The sequence below is a fragment of the Podarcis vaucheri genome, assembly GCF_965113315.1.
Source record: "Podarcis vaucheri genome assembly, chromosome: 10".
Taxonomy (NCBI): Eukaryota; Metazoa; Chordata; class Lepidosauria; order Squamata; family Lacertidae; genus Podarcis; species Podarcis vaucheri.
In genome coordinates, this window is record NC_138748.1 from 37300364 (window position 1) to 37322771 (window position 22408).

General features: G+C 44.5%; 1 protein-coding gene across 2 annotated transcripts in view; it reads right to left on the bottom strand.

Moving 5' to 3' along the window:
• POC1B (POC1 centriolar protein B) overlaps positions 1–22408 on the bottom strand; it is a 30412-nt gene that overhangs the window by 4865 nt on the left and 3139 nt on the right. The window contains exons 3-10 of one of the 2 annotated variants that reach the window (XM_082241010.1): positions 21771–21942; positions 20859–21038; positions 20565–20672; positions 17794–17909; positions 13742–13875; positions 12322–12390; positions 11014–11166; positions 6391–6471 (exon numbers count right to left, since the gene is read on the bottom strand). In XM_082241010.1, the coding sequence (XP_082097136.1) occupies positions 6391–6471; positions 11014–11166; positions 12322–12390; positions 13742–13875; positions 17794–17909; positions 20565–20672; positions 20859–21038; positions 21771–21942 (1013 nt within the window). The remainder of the gene's footprint in view (positions 1–6390; positions 6472–11013; positions 11167–12321; positions 12391–13741; positions 13876–17793; positions 17910–20564; positions 20673–20858; positions 21039–21770; positions 21943–22408) is intronic. The other variant, XM_082241011.1, reaches the window with a different exon arrangement.

Consider the following 22408-nt stretch of genomic DNA (forward strand, 5'->3'; position numbering starts at 1 on the left):
TATACACAGGGAAGTTTGTATTGCTTTGGGGAAGGGGAGGAGAGAGAACATGACCAACTTTTAAAACGTGCACTGCTTTCTATTCACCTTCATAATCCACCGAAGCTCAAAGTCTGGCACAAATGTACCCTGGCTAATTCTATAAAACAGGGAATGGAGAAGTACTCAAGGAAAGCTTCCCAGGGAGACAGAAGTAGAAGTCGCCTCATATATTCTTGCAGCCTAAGCCCTAGGAATGAGCTGTAAATCTGTGGCAGAGCAGGGACCCCCCCCAAACCACAAGGGGCAAGACTAACAGGATTACCAGCTCCCTTAATGAACCCAACATTTTCACAGCTCACTTTGTTATTATTACTAATTTAGCATAAAGCTGGTCAAGCTTTTGGAGGGCACCAGGTCATTTCAGAACAAGAAAATAAAAATAAAACCTCATCAACTTGATTATATGATAACATATGCAAGGGAAATAAACTCAGCTCCCCAGTTGCTGCCTTTGCAGCTGTGGTTGGGGAAGCTGGTTTTATTTATTTATTTGCTGAGGTTGACAGCTGTGCTATATTTAGCACAACTACAATGGCATTAAATAGCAGCTGCTTTTCAGCCATGGTCGATCGGAACAGTAAGTGGGTCTATATGGTCTGTTTGACAGATCTGGGTTTGGGGTGCGAAATATGGAAAGCCCCATGAGTGTTGTGCTTCAGACTGCAAATGGTCTTAAAGGAAGCTTCCTGAATAGCTTGTAAATCAATGGTTCTCGCTTAGCATTTTTAACACAGGAAAAAAGATCTAGCCTATTACAGGTGTGCGCAAGGGCTGCAGATGCGCACAACAGGAAATGCCAATATTCACTACTTCTGTGAGCTTGATTAACCTGTCCCATCCTCTTCAGTGTCAAGCTATGCCCCAAATATGAGACATTGGAGAGAACAAAGCATCTTCTACCCCAGTGAAGAAATGTGCTCTATTAGAGCAACGTGTAGGTATTGGTTGCATATAATCACTTGCATAAAATTATACTTCTGTGTAGATATGAATGTTAAAACATTGAATTTTTATATTAAGTCAATATTTTCCATGACCTTTTCATATGCTAAATTTAATTTACATTTAATAATGCAAGCTGAATTTTCATCTATCAGCAAAACAGGTTGAGTTTAAAAAGAAAAAAGGGGGGGAAAGAGGGCACCACCAGAGACTAAAATCATCAGGCTCTGGGCTCCCAAAGGTGAGAAATTCCCTGACAGGAAGTCAACTCTAAATATAAATGCTTCAGGAAGGAGAGCATACAAGTGCCTTCATAAACTACAAAAATTCTTGTGAAGACCAGAGGCGCCAAAAATAACAATATGATCTCTACAGAGAGGGGTAAAGAAATGTCATAAAGGCTGGTTTTCAGTGTCCCTGCAAACAGCTGCTGCAGGAAGCTCTTAAAATGAGAAGGACAAATAACTCAAAACCGCTGAAACATTCCCACTATTTGCTATCAAAATAAAAATGAGCCAAGTTTTATTTGCAGCAAGTTTTTTCAGACCATAGTTAAGACCTTATAGTGAGGCCTTTTGGCAAAGGTGCAGAGCAACCTATCTCTTTCCTGGTGTGGAGTTCTAGCACCTTCTCCAAAAACAGTTTAACAAGCTCTACTCCTCCTTCCTGCCTTCCCTCTATCTTGTCTTTGATGCACAAGAGGACATGCCACATGAATACACCATCTTTGTCAACTGGATTTTCAGTCTGAAACCGTGCAGAGCTGATATATATGGAATCTACTCCAAGCTAAGCAGTTCACCAGCGCTGACTGAACATTTTCTTTCCTTACAAAAGTTGTGGTCCACTTGAAACACAGAGAATACTTAGGGAGCAATTTCACACTCTCTTAATAGTGAGCCATCTTGGTTGCAAGTCCTGAAAGACCTGCTCCCTCACCTGGCCTGGGAGGGCAGCACCTGGACTGACTCCAGCTACAAAAGCTGAGTGTTGGACCTTCTCTTGTTAGCATAATGATTCCATGATGGCCACATGCAAGCTTGTATTCAGAATGGCTTTGTTCACAAGGAATAATAAACTTTAAGCTTCTTCCTTCCCCCCCCCCGCTACCAGCAGTCTCGCCAGACTAATTTTCTGCACTCTGCTGCAATATATATATATACACACACACACACCAAAATCTAGCAGCAAGGAATGTTGAGTGTCATTTGGAAATTTTTAAAAAAGGTAAAGGTGGAGTGAAGAGTGTTAAATTGTTTGCTCAAGTTCGTAACAGTTCATAGAAAGGTAAAGTGGTACCTCGGGTTACCGGTAAGTACTTAATTCGTTCCAGAGGTCCGTTCTTAACCTGAAACTGTTCTTAACCTGAAGCAACACTTTAGCTAATGGGGCCTCCTGCTGCTGCCGCGCCGCCGGAGCACGATTTCTGTTCTTATCCTGAAGCAAAGTTCTTAACCTGAAGCACTATTTCTGGGTTAGCGGAGTCTGTAACCTGAAGCATATGTAACCCGAGGTACCACTGTACTCTGAACAGAACACTACCACTGTGGGGTGAAGAGATGATATGCTGTTATATTTTGTTGTAGGTTGAAATAATATTTGGCATAGATATTGATTTTTAATGGTCACACTGTTTTGCATCTAATCATCCTGCTAAACCTTGCAATAGCTCAGTAAGACTGGGAGCAACAATACTAACCTTATTGCAAATTGTGGGAGGGCAAGATGGAGATGGGCAAACAATAAGGCACAAGGAGAAGGAAAACTTTACAAAAACACTGTGACTCTGCGAAACACTACAAAACATTACCAAAACACTGCAACTCTATGATGGAAAGCACACATATTGTTGTCATGTGTGGGACTAAACTCAGGAGAAACAAGTTCTGCTAGTCTGAAGGACAAGGGACAGTGAAGAGCACCGACTATCTCGGTGCCTGAGATATCACAGGTGACGTTTTCTAGATTGTACAAGCTTTCTTTATGAAAAGCAATTTAAACATGTGTTTCTTTGAAGGCATAAATTTGCAAATAGCAGATAGCTCTTCAGAGGCCTGGGGAAGACAATAGTGTGTTGAGGAAATGAGCATCCACTACAGGGTCAGGTATGCATGGCATCTGGAGAGTGACAGCAAGGGAAAGGTCACCCTTCAGAATCTAAAAGCTTTGTTAGCTTCTGCTTTGATGTAGGTCTGTCAAACCCCTGGTGACTTTTGAGCCAGAGGCAAGATTTGAATCCAGCACCTCCAGATTCACAGGCTCAGCTTGGTTTCTTTCCTGCTACACCATAAAAGATTGCAGTTTGTCTGAACCAGTTTTCAATTGTAATTACGGCCCTACTCTAGAACCACTGAATTTCTATGCCTTAGCTTTATCGTGACCCAGAATCTTACCACTCTCTCCCACATCCCTCATAACACCACAGTGTGTGTGTGTGTGTGTGTGTGTGGAGGGGAACCCTCTTAGATTCCAAGAGCCTTTTGGCCTTCAAACAAGTGCATGTCTCTCATTTACCAAACTGCATGTCTTTCCTCAAGGCTGCATTCTTAACATAGGGACACAATCCAGCCAGAGAGTTTAAACTGCCATGCTGATTTCAATCGGTTGACTTCAGAGGAAAACGGGCATAGAATCGTTCTGTTAAAGTGCTCAGCTTTAGCTGGAACATGAACAAGGCGGGAATGCAACAGGTTTTTGCATCTTGTAGGCGTGGGCGTAGCCAGGATTTTTGTTTGGGGGGCAGGCCTTTTGTTGGGGGGAGCAGAACCTCAGTTTGCTATGTATTTTTATTGAATTATATTGATGGAGGAGGCAGCTGCCCCTCTCCCGCTCCCAGCTGCGCCCACGCTTGTAGGTCAAGACAACACACACATTCCTGTTTTGACTGTGCCCATTTTCAGGGGATGGGTGTTTTTGGTGGCATAATTTGCAACGACTGGGGGGGATGGACCTCCCACTCCCCATCATGTGTGTGACATTTATCCTTGGCTCAGCTATATCCTACTCATTTTTAAGTTATCTGAAGGCTGTGCACTCTCTATGCGGTGTGTAATGCACATATATCTAAGATTTCCAAAAGGAGAGCAGGCAGGCAGACATACACATGGTTATTCTGCAGTGGCATGGTCATTTCCCTTATCACCACCCATCTATCAACCACCACCCCATTATGTGTGGGTAGAGCCTAGGGCTTGCTGATCAGAAGGTTGGCGGTTCGAATCCCCACGACAGGGTGAGCTCCTGTTGCTCAGTCCCTGTTCCTGCCAACCTAGCAGTTCGAAATCACGTCAAAGTACAAGTAGATAAATAGGTACCGCTCTGGCGGGAAGGTAAACAGTGTTTCCATGCACTGCTCTGGTTTGCCAGAAGCGGCTTTGTCATGCTGGCCACATGACCAGGAAGCTGTCTGCAGACAAACACCAGCTCCCTCAGCCAGTAAAGCGAGATGAGCGCCGCAACCCCTGAGTCATCCACGACTGGACCTAATGGTCAGGGGTCCCTTTACCTTTACCTAGGTAGGGTACTGTACTATTGTTACTGAAGAGGAAAGCCTGGACTGTTGTGCAGAGGCTCATGCTTCAATTTCCCCAGAAAAATGGGCCTTACAAATATTCCTAACAGAGTTAACTATACAAATAGGGCAAGGGCAATGCTCCAGATTCAGATACAGCACTGCTTCTCTGTGACTTCCTTTCATTTCAATGGGGCACATCAAGATGACTGATGGAAGCCTTCTGTGTCCTGTTTCAACTATTTGTGCTATAGGCATTGAATGCTTAAAAAAGAAATCATTTACATTTAATGTTAAAAAGTAAAATTGTTTGTAAATGTTCCGTGATTCGCAACAATATTTTCCACTTTGGAAAGCAGGCACAATTTGCTACCTAACCATACTTGATGGAATCTGAACAAGCTCGGCCAAAGATATGTATGCCTACCACATTCAACGTTAAAGCAGGGCAGTTACAGATTTACAGAACTGCTGATTGCCAGCTTCATTAGCCGCTGGTTATGCTTATAGACTGGCAAAGGCATTGAGATCAGTAGTAAATCATCTTGTAGGTCAGCAGGAAGCTCATTATGGGCAGACAGTCCAAGTGACAGAAGCACTTTCTGAGAGTGCTAGAGTAGTAATTTCCTGTGTGAAAGGCCTGCCGCTGTTTCTGCATTCCTCAGGGTACAGCTCTCAGAGAATGTTGCTTTTCCACAGGAAGAGGAAGGAAGCAGTTGTTCGTGATGGCTGTGAGGAATTTTATATATGCCCCAGAATCAGCTGTGAGAATAATGGTCACAGCTTAGATTCCCAGAAAAATGGGGGAAATGAGAAGGTGTGAAGGAGAGAATTGGTGATGGAGGCAGGATGTCACAGTTCACAAGTAAAATACCCTATGAATGTACTATAGGAAAGCAATACAGAGTGAGCGTCTATGCCCAAATCCCACAGAGTCACTGAGGTGTTAATGCAGCAACAAAGGAATCCTCCTTTCACACAAAGCGCTTGGTAAAGACTATTAATGAACAACACAGTGGTGCACATTTTCACTTAATTTCAGAACACATATTCTAGATCTCTAGGATCTATTGGTTGCTATAACATATACTGAACTATTATTTGTCTTTTCAAAGTGACACCTTTGGTCAAGAAAATACTCCCTAGCTGCAGTATACAAAGGGGAGGTCTCACCCAGAAAAGTGGAGCAGATCTTTACAGTGGTACCTCGGGTTAAGAACCTAATTCGTTCCGGAGGTCCGTTCTTAACCTGAAACTGTTCTTAACCTCAGGTACCACTTTAGCTAATGGGGCCTCCTGCTACTGCTGCGCTGCCGCCACGTGATTTCTGTTCTCATCCTGAGGTAAACTTCTTAACCCGAGGTACTATTTCTGGGTTAGCGGAGTCTGTAACCTGAAGCGTCTGCAACCTGAAGCGTCTGTAACCTGAGGTACCACTGTACTTGTAGTTCATTGAGCCAGAGTAGCCACCAACAGCTCTTGCCCTGGCATCTTTGGCAACAGTCTCACAGGGCTGAATCAAAAACTCTAGCATGCAGCATATATTGGTGATGGTCTACAAAAAACACATAAGAAGAAATCTGAAAATAATACACCCAATGTTTGAAATATATAGTTGATGAGGCATGGACTTCGGAAGTCAAAGTATTTAGGAAGCAGCAACATCAAAACAGAAGGAGAGCCTTTGGACATAAGGTAATCTGTAGTGTTGGATACCCTTGTAATTTGGCTGTAATTAAATAAATAAGGCATGAGTACCAGATGCTGTGCAGGATTTGGAAGTCAACCCTATCCAAACATATGTACAGCTTTTTAATTGCTCTGGATTAAAAAAAAGTATTAGAATCAATGTTTGGATTATATTTTAGTTTGTAATTCATCCTTGGAAAACTTACCAGTAAAACAGAAGGTGAGGTAATATCTACGACAGGAGGGTCAAGTGTTTGCATATCTGTGACGTCGTAGCTGGGATCTATCTGTTGAAAATCAGAGTTGAAAATATTATGATTGTTTCAGCTACAGAAAATGGACACAGGATGAAACCCTCAAAGACCACATGTCAAGATAATATTCTCCTTGTCAAACTATTAAATGTGTATCAAAATCACAGAATTGCAGAGTTGGAAGGGACCCCCTTTAATGTAGGAATCTCAACTAGTAATCTCAGTTAGTAGCAGCCATTTACAAACAGCACAATCTTCTTCTGTATGGCTTGGTTTCTGCCAAGGTAACTGGATTTCTCCTCAAGGTGTTTTGAGCAATTACTAGTTATAAGCCACATTCTTACTTCTTTTAAAAACGGTAAGTAAAAAAATGTCTGTTGGAAGCCTTATCCACAAATGCAGAGTGCTAACAGCAGGACTCTCACCGTGACAAAGCATCCTAAAATCACACTAAAATATATCTGAGACAGTCAAGAACAGATCAGTCACAATCAATGACATGATGTTAAAATATCCCTCTGTCACATCAAAACCTTTAAAAAGCTTGCTAACATAAAATTTTAAACATCAACAATTATGTGCAGATGCACACCTCACTATCAGTGCAGCAATCGGCCTGGAAAGCCCCATTCAATCCTGACATTGTTTCAACTTCTTCCATGGATGGGACTTCAAGCAAGGCCTCACAAAGCCTAGAGGAATCTAGTGCAGTAGCTTCTGGATAACTGCCAAACAGGGTCCATGTGCTCCTGTCTCCATTTAACTTGTCAGGAGAGGGGCTAAGGCATTTGGTACCCACCAAAGCTTCCAAATGTTAGCAGCTTCTGGATCATAAAGCAATTTCAACTCTCTTTTCCAAGTCACCAGATTTAAAACAGTTTTACAAAACTGGTGTGTGCATGTGTCTGCAAAATAAAGCAGTGTTTCCCAACCTTTTTTGGGCAAAGGCACACTTGTTTGATGAAAAAAATCTCGAGGCACACCACCATTACAGTCCCGTGACGTCAGCGCGCAGCGTCGCGCCGGGAGGGACGCACGAAAGTGTAAGTTTCAATTTTTCCCCCTCCCCTCCTGTGTAAAGGGGAATGCACTCTGCTAAGTAAAGGCACTTGCCACAGCAGCGTCAACGTCACAGCACCCACCGGCACCCAAGAGAGAAGGGGTCTCAGCAGCCCTTTTGCCAGGAAGAGGAGCAAGAACGAGAGGAGGAGGAGGAAGAGGAAGAGAGTCCCCCCCCAAAAAAACATTCTCCTTTTGATCTTCCTTATTTGCAATTCCTCATTGCAAAACAGCGGTTGTTATACAGCTGATTTTTTTGTTATTACAGTCCCCACCCCCTCACCTAGAAAAACACCACCTGTCAATTTTTTTATTACTATTATTATTATTATTATTATTATTATTATTATTATTATTATTATTATTATTCCCCACCACTCTGGGAGGCTGAAGCCCTTTAAGGCTTCCTTCTGTCCACTCTCTGTGAATTACCTGCCCTGAGCGGGTTTCTGGGGGGGGCGCTGCTGCCGGTGTCCTCCCCGTCGAGTCTCGCCTTGCCCGGCGCGTGGCGGCCGCCCTTTCACACTCTGCCGGCTGCGCTGCCAAGCCCCGCGGCTCGGCCTGTCAGCGTTACCGGGCTCGGCGGGCGGTAATTCCCGAATAAAGCCAGCGGCGCTTGAAGAGCTGGCAAGCCCCCATTTGCATGTCTGTTTTCCGCAGCCCTTGGAGAGGATTAAGTTCCCTCCTTCCTGCCGGGGAACCTCCAAGCTTTGGGGGTGGGGGGGGAGGAGGCAGCAAAGCGAGGCAGGAAGGAGAGCGCGGCTTGGCTGGGTGAGCTTTGGCAGGGGCAGGGAATGAGAGCTGCGAGGCGGGCGCTGCGGACGGAAGCGCTGCCCGCCGAGCTCGCAGGCAGCCAGGCAGGCAGACGGCGAGAGCCCCGCGCTGGGCGGCCTCTCCTCGCCGCCTCTCGCCGCCCGACTCGCCCGCCTCCCTCCCACGGAGGTAGGCTGGTGTGCCGTGGGAGGGAGGCGGGCGAGTCGGGCGGCGAGCACACGCGGGGCGGTGAGCGAGCTCCCTCCCACATCCCATCGCCGCTCGCTTCGGCCGGCCTACTGGGCTGTCGCAGGCGGAAGGCCTGCGCATGTGCGAGGTTTTCGCGCCTTCCTCCAGTAGGCCGGCCGAAGCGAGCGGCGATGGGATGTGGGAGGGAGCTCGCTCGCCGCCCCGCATGTGCTCACCGCCGCCGCCCCGCCTCTCGCCGCCCGACTCGCCCGCCTCCCTCCCACGGAACACAAGGCACCGGTTGGGAAACACTGAAATAAAGGATGGCAGAAGGAAACTAAACAGTTTAGGAAACTGAGGCCCGGAGAACTTTTTATGGTAATCTCTTGCCTGTGGCTGTAAAAGTAATCCATATCCTGGTCCTTCATCACATATATTGCCCAGGTAAGATTGAAACTATGGGACACAGTGTGACATTTCCAGTATTTAAAAACATATTCATTCTGGGAAAAAAAAATATTTCATACTGGCTGTGCAAACTATTCTTAAATTTTAGTGCCATCTAGTGTCTGTTTGCCTTAGATGACAACTATTGATTTAATTTTTTTATGGAAAGCATATAGAGCAGGGGTCAGCAAACTTTTTCAGCGGGGGAGGGGTCCACTGTCCCTCAGACCTTGGGGGGGGCGGACTATTTTTTTTGGGGGGGGGAATGAACGAATTCCTATGCCCCACAAATAACCCAGAAATGTATTTTAAATCAAAGCACACATTCTACTCACGTAAAAACCAGGCAGGCCTCACAAATAACGCAGAGATGCATTTTAAATAAAAGGACACATTCTACTCATGTAAAAACACACTGGTTCCTGGACGGTTCGTGGGCCAGATTTAGAAGGTGGTTGGGCCGGATTTGGCCCCTGGGCCTTAGTTTGCCTACCCATGATATAGAGCTATCCTATACTGTACAGAATCTTGGATGATGATACAATGATAACATGACATGGCCTATCAGCATTATTCCTGGGCACCAAGAAGATGACTGAGAGTATTATAAACCATCTACAGTTGGTAAATATAGAATAGCCATATTAAAAGGTGTTATTTTTCATTAATGGAATACTTAATAAACCCAACAATTATGGTGACTGCCTTTCACTGTATCCCTTCTTTTTGCATGTCTGCATGTATTTCTGTCCTTCTCTGTCTATACCTGTGCACAAATATTTATTTAGTTGATAAAGATATGTACCAATCTATTTGACTTCTATTAAGTTAGCTTGGTCCCAGCTCCTGCCCACCTAGCAGTTTGAAAGCATGTCAAAGTGCAAGTAGATAAATAGGTACCACTCCGGCGGGAAGGTAAACAGCATTTCCATGCTCTGCTCTGGTTCGCCAGAAGCGGCTTAGTCATGCTGGCCACATGACCTGGAAAGACTGTGGACAAACGCCGGCTCCCTCGGCCTATAGTGTGAGATGAACGCTGCAACCCCATAGTCATCCACGACTGTACCTAACGGTGAGGGGTACCTTTACCTAAGTTAGCAAAAACGTATAAGACAAGTACAAATACCTGCTGGAAATGTAAAGAAAAAGAAGGAACCGTTTACCATATGTGGTGGTCATGTAAAGTAATAAAAGCATTCTGGGAAATGATATATAATGAAATGAAAAAATGTTTAAAATAACTTTTATTTTAAAAAACCAGAACCTTTTTTTATTAGGAATTATAGGTACTGACATCCCAAAGGACCAGAAAAGACTTGTATGTGACGACAGCTGTGCGGATGCTACTAACCCAGAGATGGAAAGAAGACAAAGTCCCGACCAAAGAGGAATGGCAAACTAAGCTGGTGGACTGCGCCAAAGTGGCAAAACCGACCAGAAAGCTCAGGAATCAAGAAGACAAAAACTTAAAAAAATAATGGGGGAAAATTGTAATATATCTAGGAGGCCACTGTAAGCAGATGAAAACATTAGCAGAATTTTAATAACACTTGTAATGTAACAATCACTATGGACAATATGGGCAGATACAAAACATGGATCACGAAATTATATGAAGTTGAAAATGTTGACACTAAGACCCAAGGAGGGAATGGGGGGGGGGGAGTCAGGAGATTCAGAGAAATCTCAAAATGTGGACATTCATTTGGTATTGTTATAACTTTCTTTTTGTAAAACCAAATAAAAATTATTTTCAAAAGGAAAAAACCAGACTTGAACTGATGTACATTTCTGCATTAAAGGGAGGGGTGAATATTGGGGTCTGTGCTGGGACTGATTCAATGATTACAGATCTGAGTTACTGAGTGAACACATTAATTCTTTACTGATTTGATAACAAGCTAGTTTTTGTTGGGCTTATTTAGGAACATGGGGAAATGGACCATATAAAACCTCAGGGTCTGTAGAAGAGCAAAAGAGTAGATTGAGAGGGAATGGAATGGAATAGCCTGGAAGTGAGACTGGTTGGCTGACATTCCAGGAAGCAATATTTTGCTGCAGGTCTCACTTGCAGGCAACTACTTGTTAACTTGTGAATAGTTAGATGTTAGAAGCCATAATGTTTACCTCAACAGATTGTGGTTTTGCATCATGGCGATGAGGTGATCGAGGGTAAATATCAAGAAGGTGAGGGGGTTCATCCCCATGTAATTTCCGCATGTGATTTTTAAGAACTTTCTTGTATTCAAACGCATCAAAGTTTGTTTTCCAGAACAACACCTGTAAAAAGTCATAAATAAAAATATTGACTGAGGTTTAACTCACACTTACTTTTTTGGTTTTGCGGTCCTTACATTTGGCACAAGGACACAGGAGAGACACTGCAAGCTACCGTATTTTTCGCCCTATAAGACGCACTTTTCCCCCTCCAAAAATGAAGGGGAAATGTGGGTGCGTCTTATGGGGCGAATGCAGGCTTTCGCTGAAGCCTGGAGAGCGAGGGGGGTCGGTACGCACAGACCCCTCTCGCTCTCCAGGCTTCAGGAAGCTATCCGCTAGCTGTGGGAGACCCAGCTCTCCCAGGGCTAGCGGAGAGCTTGCCTGCACCCAGAAGCTTGGGGCGCGCTGACCTCCGCACGCCCCAAGCTTCTGTATTAGCGCAGCGGTCCGCTAGCCCTGGGAGAGCTCCGCGGCTCTCCCAGGGCTAGCGGACTGCTTGCCGGCACCCAGAAGCTTGGGGCGCGCTGAGCTCAGCACGCCCCAACCTTCTGTATTAGCGCAGCGGTCCGCTAGCCCTGGGAGAGGCGCCCGGCTCTCCCACAGCTAGCGGAGACCTTGCCGGCACCCAGAAGCTTGGGGCGCACTGAGCTCAGCACGCCCCAAGCTTCTGTATTAGCGCAGCGGTCCGCTAGCCCTGGGAGAGCCGCGCGGCTCTCCCAGGGCTAGCGGACTGCTTGCCGACACCCAGAAGCTTGGGGCGCGCTGAGCTCCGCACACCCCAAGCTTCAGGATTAGCGCAGCTGTCCGCTAGCCCTGGGAGAGGCGCCCGGCTCTCCCACAGCTAGCGGAGACCTTGCCGGCACCCAGAAGCTTGGGTCGTGCTGAGCTCCGCACGCCCCAAGCTTCGGGATTAGCGGAGCGCACCTGGGGGAAAAATAAATTTTTCCCCTTTATTTCCCCCCCAAAAAAACTAGGTGCGTCTTATGGGCCGGTGCGTCTTATGGGGCGAAAAATACGGTACTTTGCCTCTCTTAGGCAGGGAGGCATCTCAAGGCAAGACCTCGCAGATGCGCAAACAAAGGGGCAGGGGCTCAAATTATAATAATGTCAGTAAGACTGTTAAGAAAGTATTAATAAAACACAGTAAACTCTTAATTGTTTAGAGCATCTAATAAAATTATGTTTTACGTTAAGAAATCAAAATATTTAACAAACCTGTGCATCCACACCACCAGAGACGAATGTTTCTCCACCTTTTGAAAAGGCTACAGAGAGAACAGGTCCCTAGTCAAAAAGAAGAAAAGAAGCCAGATTAAAAATAAAATTAAAAGACTTCATAGTGTTTATAATTTTAATATATTTTCCTCCTCCCCTCCATAATAATGCCTAGCCTTTTCTTGCCCATCACCTTTCCCATTCCTGTGTACTTGAAGGAGTGCCTCTGATCCCATCATTCAGCCCGGACACTGAGGTCTAGTGCTGAGGGCCTTCTGGCCTTCACAGTGAGAAGTGAAAGGACAGAGAACCAGAGGGCCTTCTAGGCAGTTGTGTCCACACTGTGGAACACCCTCCCATCAGATGTCAAAGAGATAAACAACTATATGATTTTTAGAAGACATCTGAAGGGAAGCTTTAAACGTTTGAGGTTGATGTCTCATTTCAACTTGACAACTCAAAGCAAAAAAAATTGAAATTTTTGATTAATATTGCCTGTGTCACAGGCAGAAATTTAAGCCCCTCTCCTTTTCTACAATGCAGTTTACATTGGGGCCATAACATTGTTAGCCATTCATTAGCATGGCCTTTTGCTCCCTTTGAAACAAAAATATAAAACACGTATGATGTTCATTACCCTATCCCCTGTGAAGTCCTACTGAGCTTCATTCTAGCTCTAGGCCTGTTTCAAAAGATATACAGAACTGAGCAAGACTGCATACAAATCAGAAGCTCAGATAAACACACTGATAACACCCAGCTTCACTTTTTCTATCCCTCCAACTCTGTTTAGGCTGTCTCAGGACTGTTTCAAGCTGAGCAGATACCAGTCCAAATTGTACGGTGGCTGCATCCCTGTGATAGTGGCTCATCTCTCAAGTCCTGTGTGAACTAATGCAGTCATGGCTGGCTGTGGCTGGTGTGACAGGGAGTCCAAAAAACATAGAGGGCACCAGGTTGGTGAAATCCAGGCCACTAAGTAGGATAGAAATTGAATAAATGATTAAGCCCAGTTCTGTTTCTCAGCGGAAGCGATGTGCCTGCAGAATCAGCAGCCTGCACCAGCACACTGCTCATTCACATTAAACCAAACTTTATCTTCCCTTTGGCTTCACTTGATGTGTGAACCAGGCCTCTGTAACTCAGTTCAGTTCTCTTAGCCTTAATTCAGTGTAGGAAATCAGTTTTATTGTAAATGTGAAGTAAAACAGCCAAAGATACACCTGTTAAACATTTTGTGTTTGCTAAGTTTGCTGAACAGTTGTATTCACAGCCCAGGCACATACATTGCCATACTTTTCACATTCCAGTAACTCTGTATTTCCATTCGAAACAATTATGTCTTGCAAGAAAGCAGCAATGTATGAGGTGGTCCTCAGAAGCCCAAACAAGCAAGAGGGTAGAAGAGAGAACATGCTACCTCATGCCCATGAAGCGTGTACAAAAGCCTTCCTCCTAAAAGATCCAAAATCTTAACAGTACTGTCGCTGGAAGCTGTGAGGAGATAGTTGCCAGAAGGATGGAATGACGTGCAGTTCACGCCGGATCTGTGAACTGATTTAAGTAAAAAAGAATTCAGATTTTGATGGCAAAGAAAGGAGCCAATATCTGCACTGGCTAACACCGCAATCCACAGCATGCTTACTGAGAATTGTTTTCAAAGGCACTTACTCCCAGATACATGTTCATAAGAGTGCAGCTGAAAACTGATTCATCAATATAAATGAAGTTCATTCTCTAATGAACAACACCTTTTGTTTTAATTCTGCAGTAATCATTAAAGTATTTTCTACCTATCCCTGCCTCTAACCTTCCTGATTCACTGCCACTCTATTATCCCTAAACCAGGCACGGCCAAACTTGGCCCTCCAGCTGTTTTGGGACTACAATTCCCATCATCCCTAACTAACAGGACCAGTGGTCAGGAATGATGGGAATTGTAGTCCCAAAACAGCTGGAGGGCCAAGTTTGGCCATGCCTGCCCTAAACTGTGCCTATAGTTCCCCCTCAGCTGCTTCTCCTTTGTGTTGCATTGTGGTTAGGACTGCTTCATTTTGTTGAGCAAAACCCAGCAACCCTGTGTTCTTCTGCAGAATTGCACACAAAGTTGTTAACAGATGCACTGAACGGTGCCGCTTAAGATGGAGGCATATGATCATCAACTTATGCCTCCTCTGCGAGAGGTCGGCAACACAAGAACAGGGCCTTTTCTACAGTGGCTCCCTTCTTGTGGAATGCTCTGGCTTGCGTGGCACCTTTGTAACATATATTTAGATATCAGGAAAAAGCATTCCTCTTCTCCTAGGCCCTTGGATACCTAAACATCCCATGGCCTTTTAAACTGTTTGTGTCATGGGGGGTGGGTATTGTTTTGTTTGTTACTATGTTTTGCATTTTTGTGTTTTTAAATTGCAAAGCTCCCTGTAATCCTTGGATGAAAGGCAGTAAGTAAGTAAGTAAGTAAGTAAGTAAGTAAATAAATAAATAAATATAATAGAGCTTTGTGACTCACAAATCCAAAATATTCAAGAGGTAGGCTGGGAACAGAAGGCACAGAGTTATCTGGTCCTTGGGCATGGCCTTCAAAGAAGATACTGCCTTGCTTGCTATACTCCAGGGCAGGGATAATCAATGTGGTGCTCACCTGATGCTATTGGACCACAAATCCCATCATTCATGTTCACAGGCTATACTGGCTAAGGCTGATGGGAATTGGAGTCTGTCAACAACTGGAGGGGAAAATGTTGCTTACTGTTTCAGGGTAAAAGTCCAGATCTTACAGCTGAATCCCTGAACCAGCTGTCTAGAAACGATTTTTAAGAAGGCTGGTTAAATGAATGATTTGGAAAACCACCCATTTTCAAGGGGTTTCAAAGCATGTGTAAGGGATCTGACATGGGTTTCAGAGAGAATGGCTGTACTTTCGGATTCTCCTGCCCTGGTTTTAACTGAAAGAGCCTGCAGACCAGAGGTGAGGAACTTTTTGGGTTCCATGGGAATTTTCCATATTAGATCTAGCCTTGTGGACCCACCGGTCAACCACCTGACATCCCAATGCCATCAGATGATTAGGACGTTTGAAGCTTTGAAGTTGAGACTTCAAAGCACCACACAGAGCTTGCAAAGAGACCTGCACAGTGCTTTAAAGTGCCTGAGGCTTCAGCTTTCTGCAAGCACTGGTTATGCAAAAGAGATCCAGACAGCTCCAGCTCTGCTACCCATCCAATGGTGGTGGAGCCGACATCAGCTGTGTGAGCCAATCCTATAGGCTTTGGCTCTGCTGCAGGTGGTACACAATGAAGTGCATCGTATAACATGAGTAAAGAAGAGCTTTTGGCTTCTGAAAGAAATGAATCTCCACACACTAACAGAGAATGTTTACTGGGTTAGGGATGGGTCTTTGGGTACAGAGAATCTGAACCCCTTCAACAACCAAATGCAAGAAAAGCAGAGCATAGAAACACAAGCTGATTTTATTTTTCTCTCCTAGCTCAAGCTCAAAGTATCTACTTTATTAGGGGATTGAAAAAGATACTGGGGATTTTTATCGACACTACTGTGCTGCCATCCTGTGGCTTAAAGTAGCAAGAACACTTCGTTCTTATTGAGGGAAAGCAGATGGATTCTTTTAAAGCTTTGATCAAGAGTCCCAGGGATCAGCAACCTTTTTCAGCAGGGGGCTGGTCCACTGTTCCTCAGACCTTGTGGGAGGCCGGATTATTATTTTTTTTTGGGGGGGGGGAATGAACAAATTACTATGCCCCAGAAATAACCCAGAGATGCATTTTAAATAAAAGCACACATTCTATTCATGTAAAAACACGCTGGTTCCCGGACCGTCTATGGGCCGGATTTAGAAGGCGATTGGGCCGCATCCTGCCCCCGGGCCTTAGTTTGCCTAACCATGATCAAGAATAAGGGCTCATCCAGACTTCTGCTTGTCCTGCCACTTTGACCTGGGAAACTCTGAACTTTAGCACAGAATTGGAGCAAACATAAATTGGGTTTTCTGCAAGCTGGTATTTGCTCTGATTTAGCGCAAAAGAGCAAGTTTTCTAGGGGGAAACAGTGGGACAAGCAGAAAACAACTGTGACCCATGCTTTCTAGGTGCAGTATTGAGGAAATGTGGTTGAGCCCTGAAGTTTCAGAAAGTACATGTTGGTCAAAAAGGAATGTTTCATTAAACAAACAGCAATATCCAGACTATTAAACTATAAGAAGAATATATAGCAACTGTAACTAATTTTACAAAGGCATGTTACTACTTGGCTACACGTTTTAATTTTTGTTTTTCTTGTTTACAATGCAGGACCGTATGAGAAAAAATGAGTGTATTTTTATATTTATATTTTGCCATTCCTCCAAGATGAGGGATCCACAAATTCACAAAACACATTGGGTAGCCCTCCCTGTTGTGGCATGTTTGGCAAGCTCCTGTCCTCTCCCTGAACTTCAATCTGGAGAGGAGAAGGAGAAGTTCTCCCTATGGTTGAACCGTGCATTGGAGGCACTCCAAGTTACAGCACAGTGTATCACAGACAAGTCCCCACCTTTCTCCTGCTCTTGGAGATAGGAAGGGTGTGTGGGATTGTTCCTGCATATGGACTGTGCTTCTCTAAAGCTCAGGGTAGCATCAGAGGGAGTTGGGGGAAGGGCATGGTTGTGTCTGCAAGTTTTTGCTAGCTACCAAGACCAGCCAAAAATCTGGGGACCACTGACACTAGAAGCATACAATGGGTTATCCTATAAAGAAAAATAGGGCTGAGAGGTTGCAGATTTTACATGGCCACAGAATGAGCTTAAGAAGTGAGCTGGGATATTAATTCCAGCCATTGTGGTCCTCTATGGTTTATCATTGCTATAGAGTTGCCATCTTTTCAGATTTACACACCCAATCCTTTGGGGATCGTCATTTACTATGGCCCTAAAGTGGAAATTGTGTCAGCATTTTGACCTTGCTAAATGTGAATTTACTAGCATGGTACATTGAGCAGTCTACAACTTGAACTAATATGTTTCTCAAGAAGATTTAGTGGGCAAGAAAAAGCCCATACTGATTCAAGGGCAGTGTTGACACCAAATAAAACCAAAGCAACAGCATAAATGGAACATAAGGGAACATACTTCTAAAATGGCTCATGCAATTTATATAATTACATGCTGCTATATTAGCCATATGCTTATCAAACAGTCCTCTTTTAAAATATTAGTTTTGCATTAATGTATACTTTCAGATGCTCAGAATACCATATTTAAATTCCTTCTGAAATATTTAGGCCAAGTCTGTAACATAGGCTTGCTTTATTATCCCCAAATAAAAGATAAGAGACAAAGGCTAAGCCAGTGAAGTTAGCAGCAGAGATATGATTGTAACTGGAAACTTTCTGGGACACAGCCAGCATTCTTAGTTACTAAGACCTTTACTAACTTTTAGAGAAATTACAAAAGGAAGAGGTTTAGTAACCTTTTACCTCGGTGCTGCTGCAATAATTTGTTTATTCGAATGTCCCAGATCTTTACTGCGTGATCGGAGCCTGCGCAAGCTATACACGTACCATCAGGACTGAAATCCACATAGTTGGCAAATCTATGAGGAAACATTAAAAATAACGATTTGTCATTTGTTACAAGAACAATGCCATCCACTTGGCTTACTTTATTGGCCCATGTTTTTTAATGAGTTTTCCATCACATCCTAAGGACTCAGAGACATGCTGTCTGCCCTCACTATAGGCCTGTGAGGTAGGCCACACTGAGATACGTTTATTTATTTCATAGTACTTATACAGTGGTACCTCGGGTTAAGAACTTAATTCGTTCTGGAGGTCTGTTCTTAACCTGAAACTGTTCTTAACCTGAAGCACCACTTTAGCTAATGGGGCCTCCCGCTGCCGCTGCACCGCCACTGTACGATTTCTGTTCTCATCCTGAAGCAAAGTTCTTAACCCGAGGTAATATTTCTGGGTTAGCGGAGTCTGTAACCTGAAGCGTATGTAACCCGAAGCGTGCATAACCCGAGGTACCACTATATTATGATTGTAAAAAAAAAAAAAAACCTCAAAGCAGTTTCCATAAAGAATAAAATGAAGTTGTTAGCAGAAGCTATCTTACTGAGCAGGATTTGAACCTAGATACTCCTTGCCAAGATACAATACTTTCTCTTGACAGCCATGCTGGGGTCACTTGCATGCCAGAAAGTCCCTCTTTTCACAGCAGTGATGGGTTGTTGCTTCCCTGACTTTCTGGCCTATTTAAACTCCTATCGCCTGCTTCCCAAACTCATGTCCCACTGAGTGAGCCCCTGGAGACTACTACTGTCAGTGTTCCTACCCCTTTCCCTTGGTTGCCTGGCCAAAGAGTCTGAATCTCAGATGCTACCCCGGGATGGCTGTGTGCACTCTCAGCTTGCCTCCTGTTCAGAGAGTAATGTCCTCTCCTTTCTTTCTTTGTGCACTAGGTTGCATGCATGTTTATTGACTCCCTCCGTCTATGAGTGTCACCAAGAGTTCCTGACTGGTGAGTGTCATGCTAAGCTAAGTAGACTCTGCATGCCTCTTTAAGAAATCCTACTGCTGCCGCAGAGATTTTCTTCTCCATCACAGAGGCACAAACACAGATTGCATTTACTGCACTTCACCTCCACCCACAAGGACAAGGCTAAAGTCTGTTTAGTCTTGCCCAATGGAAAACGGCCCTGATTCTAACCACTCCTTTCTGCCCACTTCTTAAGGTGCCCTGAATTTCACAAATATGTGAAACATACGTATCAGGGGTTCAGGAGCAGAGGCGAGGGCAAGGGAGGAAACAGAGAGCGAGGGGGAGGAGGCAGAAGAAAGGATGAGTGATGACGACGACCCGAGATCTCCGAGTCTTTCCAGTGAATCAGAAGATTCACAAAAAGGAGCACCAGTGGCCAGGGCAAGGGGGGAGACTAGGGGGACACCCCAGGAAGAAAGAGCCAGAGGGGACTCAGAGGGGAGCAGTTGGAGATCGGGACCAACGTCACCGCCAGAGAGTAGGAAAGAGGAAGAGCGCCAGGGAGCAAGCGCTGGCAGCTCGCAACAGGAGGGAGGGCACGAGTCAGGAGTGGCCACACCTTCATCGGGGAGCGAAATGACGGTTAGACGGAAAGTGGAAGGTTGGGCGCGCGCGCCAAGTTCAAATGCACAGGAAGGTGGCGCAGTAGGCAGCCCGGAAAGGGAGCCAGGTCCTAAAGCCCGGCGCAAGGAGACAGGAGAGTCAGGGGGGTCAGCGTCAGAAGAATCCCGGAAGGAAGAGACCCAGGGGGGCAGAGGGACCCAGAGGAGAACTGTCAGGCGGAAAAGGTGGAGCAGGGCTAGGATATTAAGTTGGTGCGCAAGGGGCGGAGACTCAGACGGAGCTTCGCCGATCTAAGCATAAGACGTAGGGTTGCACGCAGCAGCTCGAGAATGGAGACTGTAACTCAATAAAGACTTTTATTTAACGATCGCTGGCTAGCGTGATCCTCTGTGAGCTAGGATCCGGAAGTAACCCTGACAATACGCTTTTGATCCCTTGCCATCTTTCCAATGGCTGAGCTCCTCAAGCTGTCAATCATTTACCTCCCAAGTCCCACAACAAAAATAGAACAGTTTTGGTCATGTTTTTGCTTTCAGTGTCGGAAACCCAAGCGATCTCCACCATGTAAGAGAATTTAGCTTGTGCAGTTTATACTAGCTTAATGATACTTGGTGTTTCATTTTTGCCTGTACTCTGCTTATTTCTTTCCTAAGCTTTTTATTTTTAAAACAAACTCTAATTAGGAAAACTAGGGATTGGCTTACTACTTGGCATCATCCAAATTATTATGTGTTCCATATCTAAACAGCGTACCTTCCAGGAAAGAGTAGTAGTAAAGGAAGGTATCCAAACACAGCAGACTGGATTGTACTAGGTTTACGTTATCTGAGACCAAGGACTTTTCATTATAGCCCAAACATGGCTATAGAGCAGAATGGAAAACTAAAGCACACCAGAAGCACATCTAATACGTTACAGCACAGTAGATTACTCTGAAGAGCCTTAAAAGACAGTGACAAACATAGTTACAAACCCCCTTTGGGCCTTGTCTCTGAGTCTGGAAGATTGGTCATGGAGACAATGCAAATGGCGCTGCACCTCCAACACTTTGCTTTTCACAACAACTGAAGAGGCCTCTAGCAGATCTGCAAGTGTCACTACAACACTGCCACATTTCCTTTCATATATGAAGACTGCTTACCCTTCATGATCTATTATATCATCAACACAGGTTTTGTTTCTTAAATCCCAGATTTTAACAGTTTTATCATCGCTGCAAGAAACTATTAATCTTCCATCTGGTGAGTATCTAGAAAGGAAAGAAATATACCGCAGCTTTAAAAACGCCGACATCTAGCATCTAAATCAATTACCGCTTGCAAAGTTAGTGACCATTTTATCCTGAATTGAACAGACATGAGAAGCTGTTTTAAAAAGACCAAAAAAAAGTTACTGCTTTTCAAAAACCAAGAAGGCAAAGCATGCAAACACTCACTTGGCACAGCTCACCCAGTGTGTGTGCTGGAATAAGGTAAACAAAAGACGTTGGCTGTAAACACTCCAGACTTTTACAGACTTGTCGTTGGATGCAGTAGCTAGAAATTGACTGTCGTACGAGAAGTTCACGCTACGGACTGCTGATGTATGGCCTTTTAATGGTGTGGATTCACCGTGACTGTATATAAAATATGTTGCACGTGCATTAGTCCCACAACCACATAACAGATTAATCCAATTTCCCCGCCCCTCAACCCAAATCAAACCTAGTTTGTATCCTCAAAGAGACAGCTTCCCTTGGTTCTTTGTCCCAGCGTGAAACCCAAAACCTTTTGCGCAAAGTACAGAAGACGAGAGCAGAGCTGGGGGACTCAAGGGCCAAATTGAGTCCTCCAGAACTTTCTGTCTAGCCCTTGGGACTCTTAGGCTGCACCCAGTCCTTTGCCTGCCCTGCCCAACAGCCTCTTTTGCCTGGCTGGAATGTGTCTGCAAACTGTCATAATGCATTTGCTTGCCTCAATGGAGATGTGTGTGGGGTGGAATATAGAAGCCTCTGACTTGTACGTGGATAGAACACAGCCTATTGCAGAAAGGTAAGAATAACATCCATGGCTCCACCCATATTTGCCTCTGGTCCCACCCACCACTTGCATACAACCTCTAGAAGGTTTCCCTTGAAGGAATCCAAGTGGATAGCTCAGTTGGTTAGAGTGTGGTGCTGATAATGCCAAGGTAGCAGGTTCGATTCCTGTATGGGACACCTGCATATTCCTACATCGCAGGGTACCTCCCCAACTATGATTATATGAATCTGGCCTCTCTGAACTAGAGGAAGCAATACAATGCCTAAGCCCAACATCCCTTCAGAAACCAAAAACCCTGGAAATATTTAATTTTCAGTAATACTTACATACATGGAATCCATAGCCTGGCTGTCCTATCCTGAGAAGCAGATGCCAGCAAGTTTCCATCTGGTGAAAACTGTACACTGGTCACACCTTCCAAGTGACCCACAAATCGGAAGGCTTTGGTGTTGGGCTTCAAGTTCCATATCATAAGAAACCTATCCAAAGAAGAGGTAGCTGGCAAGAAATAATTATAAAGCTCCACACTTAGATATCAATTTTGTGTTCCAACATAAAGGTCTGTTACTTTTACTACCAATTTCATGAACTGATATAAAAATAAGATACAGAATCTAATGAAGTCCAATCATTCTAGTTTGAGATCTAGGACAATAATTCCAGAGAGAATTCAGCCTAATAACAAACCATGTTACCTATTTAGTGTTTGGATGAAGAATGAAAATGAGTAAGCAAATAGGGTTGTCACCACTTATTTGCATATTTTACAAAGACATTATTGTAAGGTGACCATTGTTAAATGCACTGTTAAATCCTCTTGTCATGGAGCTGTGATACCATAAGCTTATCCTTGGTTAGATCATCACCCAAAAGGCATCAAGAGGCCTGGGGCTGCGAAACAATCAGAAGTGTTGGGATCTTGCCTTAAGTTGCCAGAGAAGGTGGAGGGCTCAAAGCAAAACCA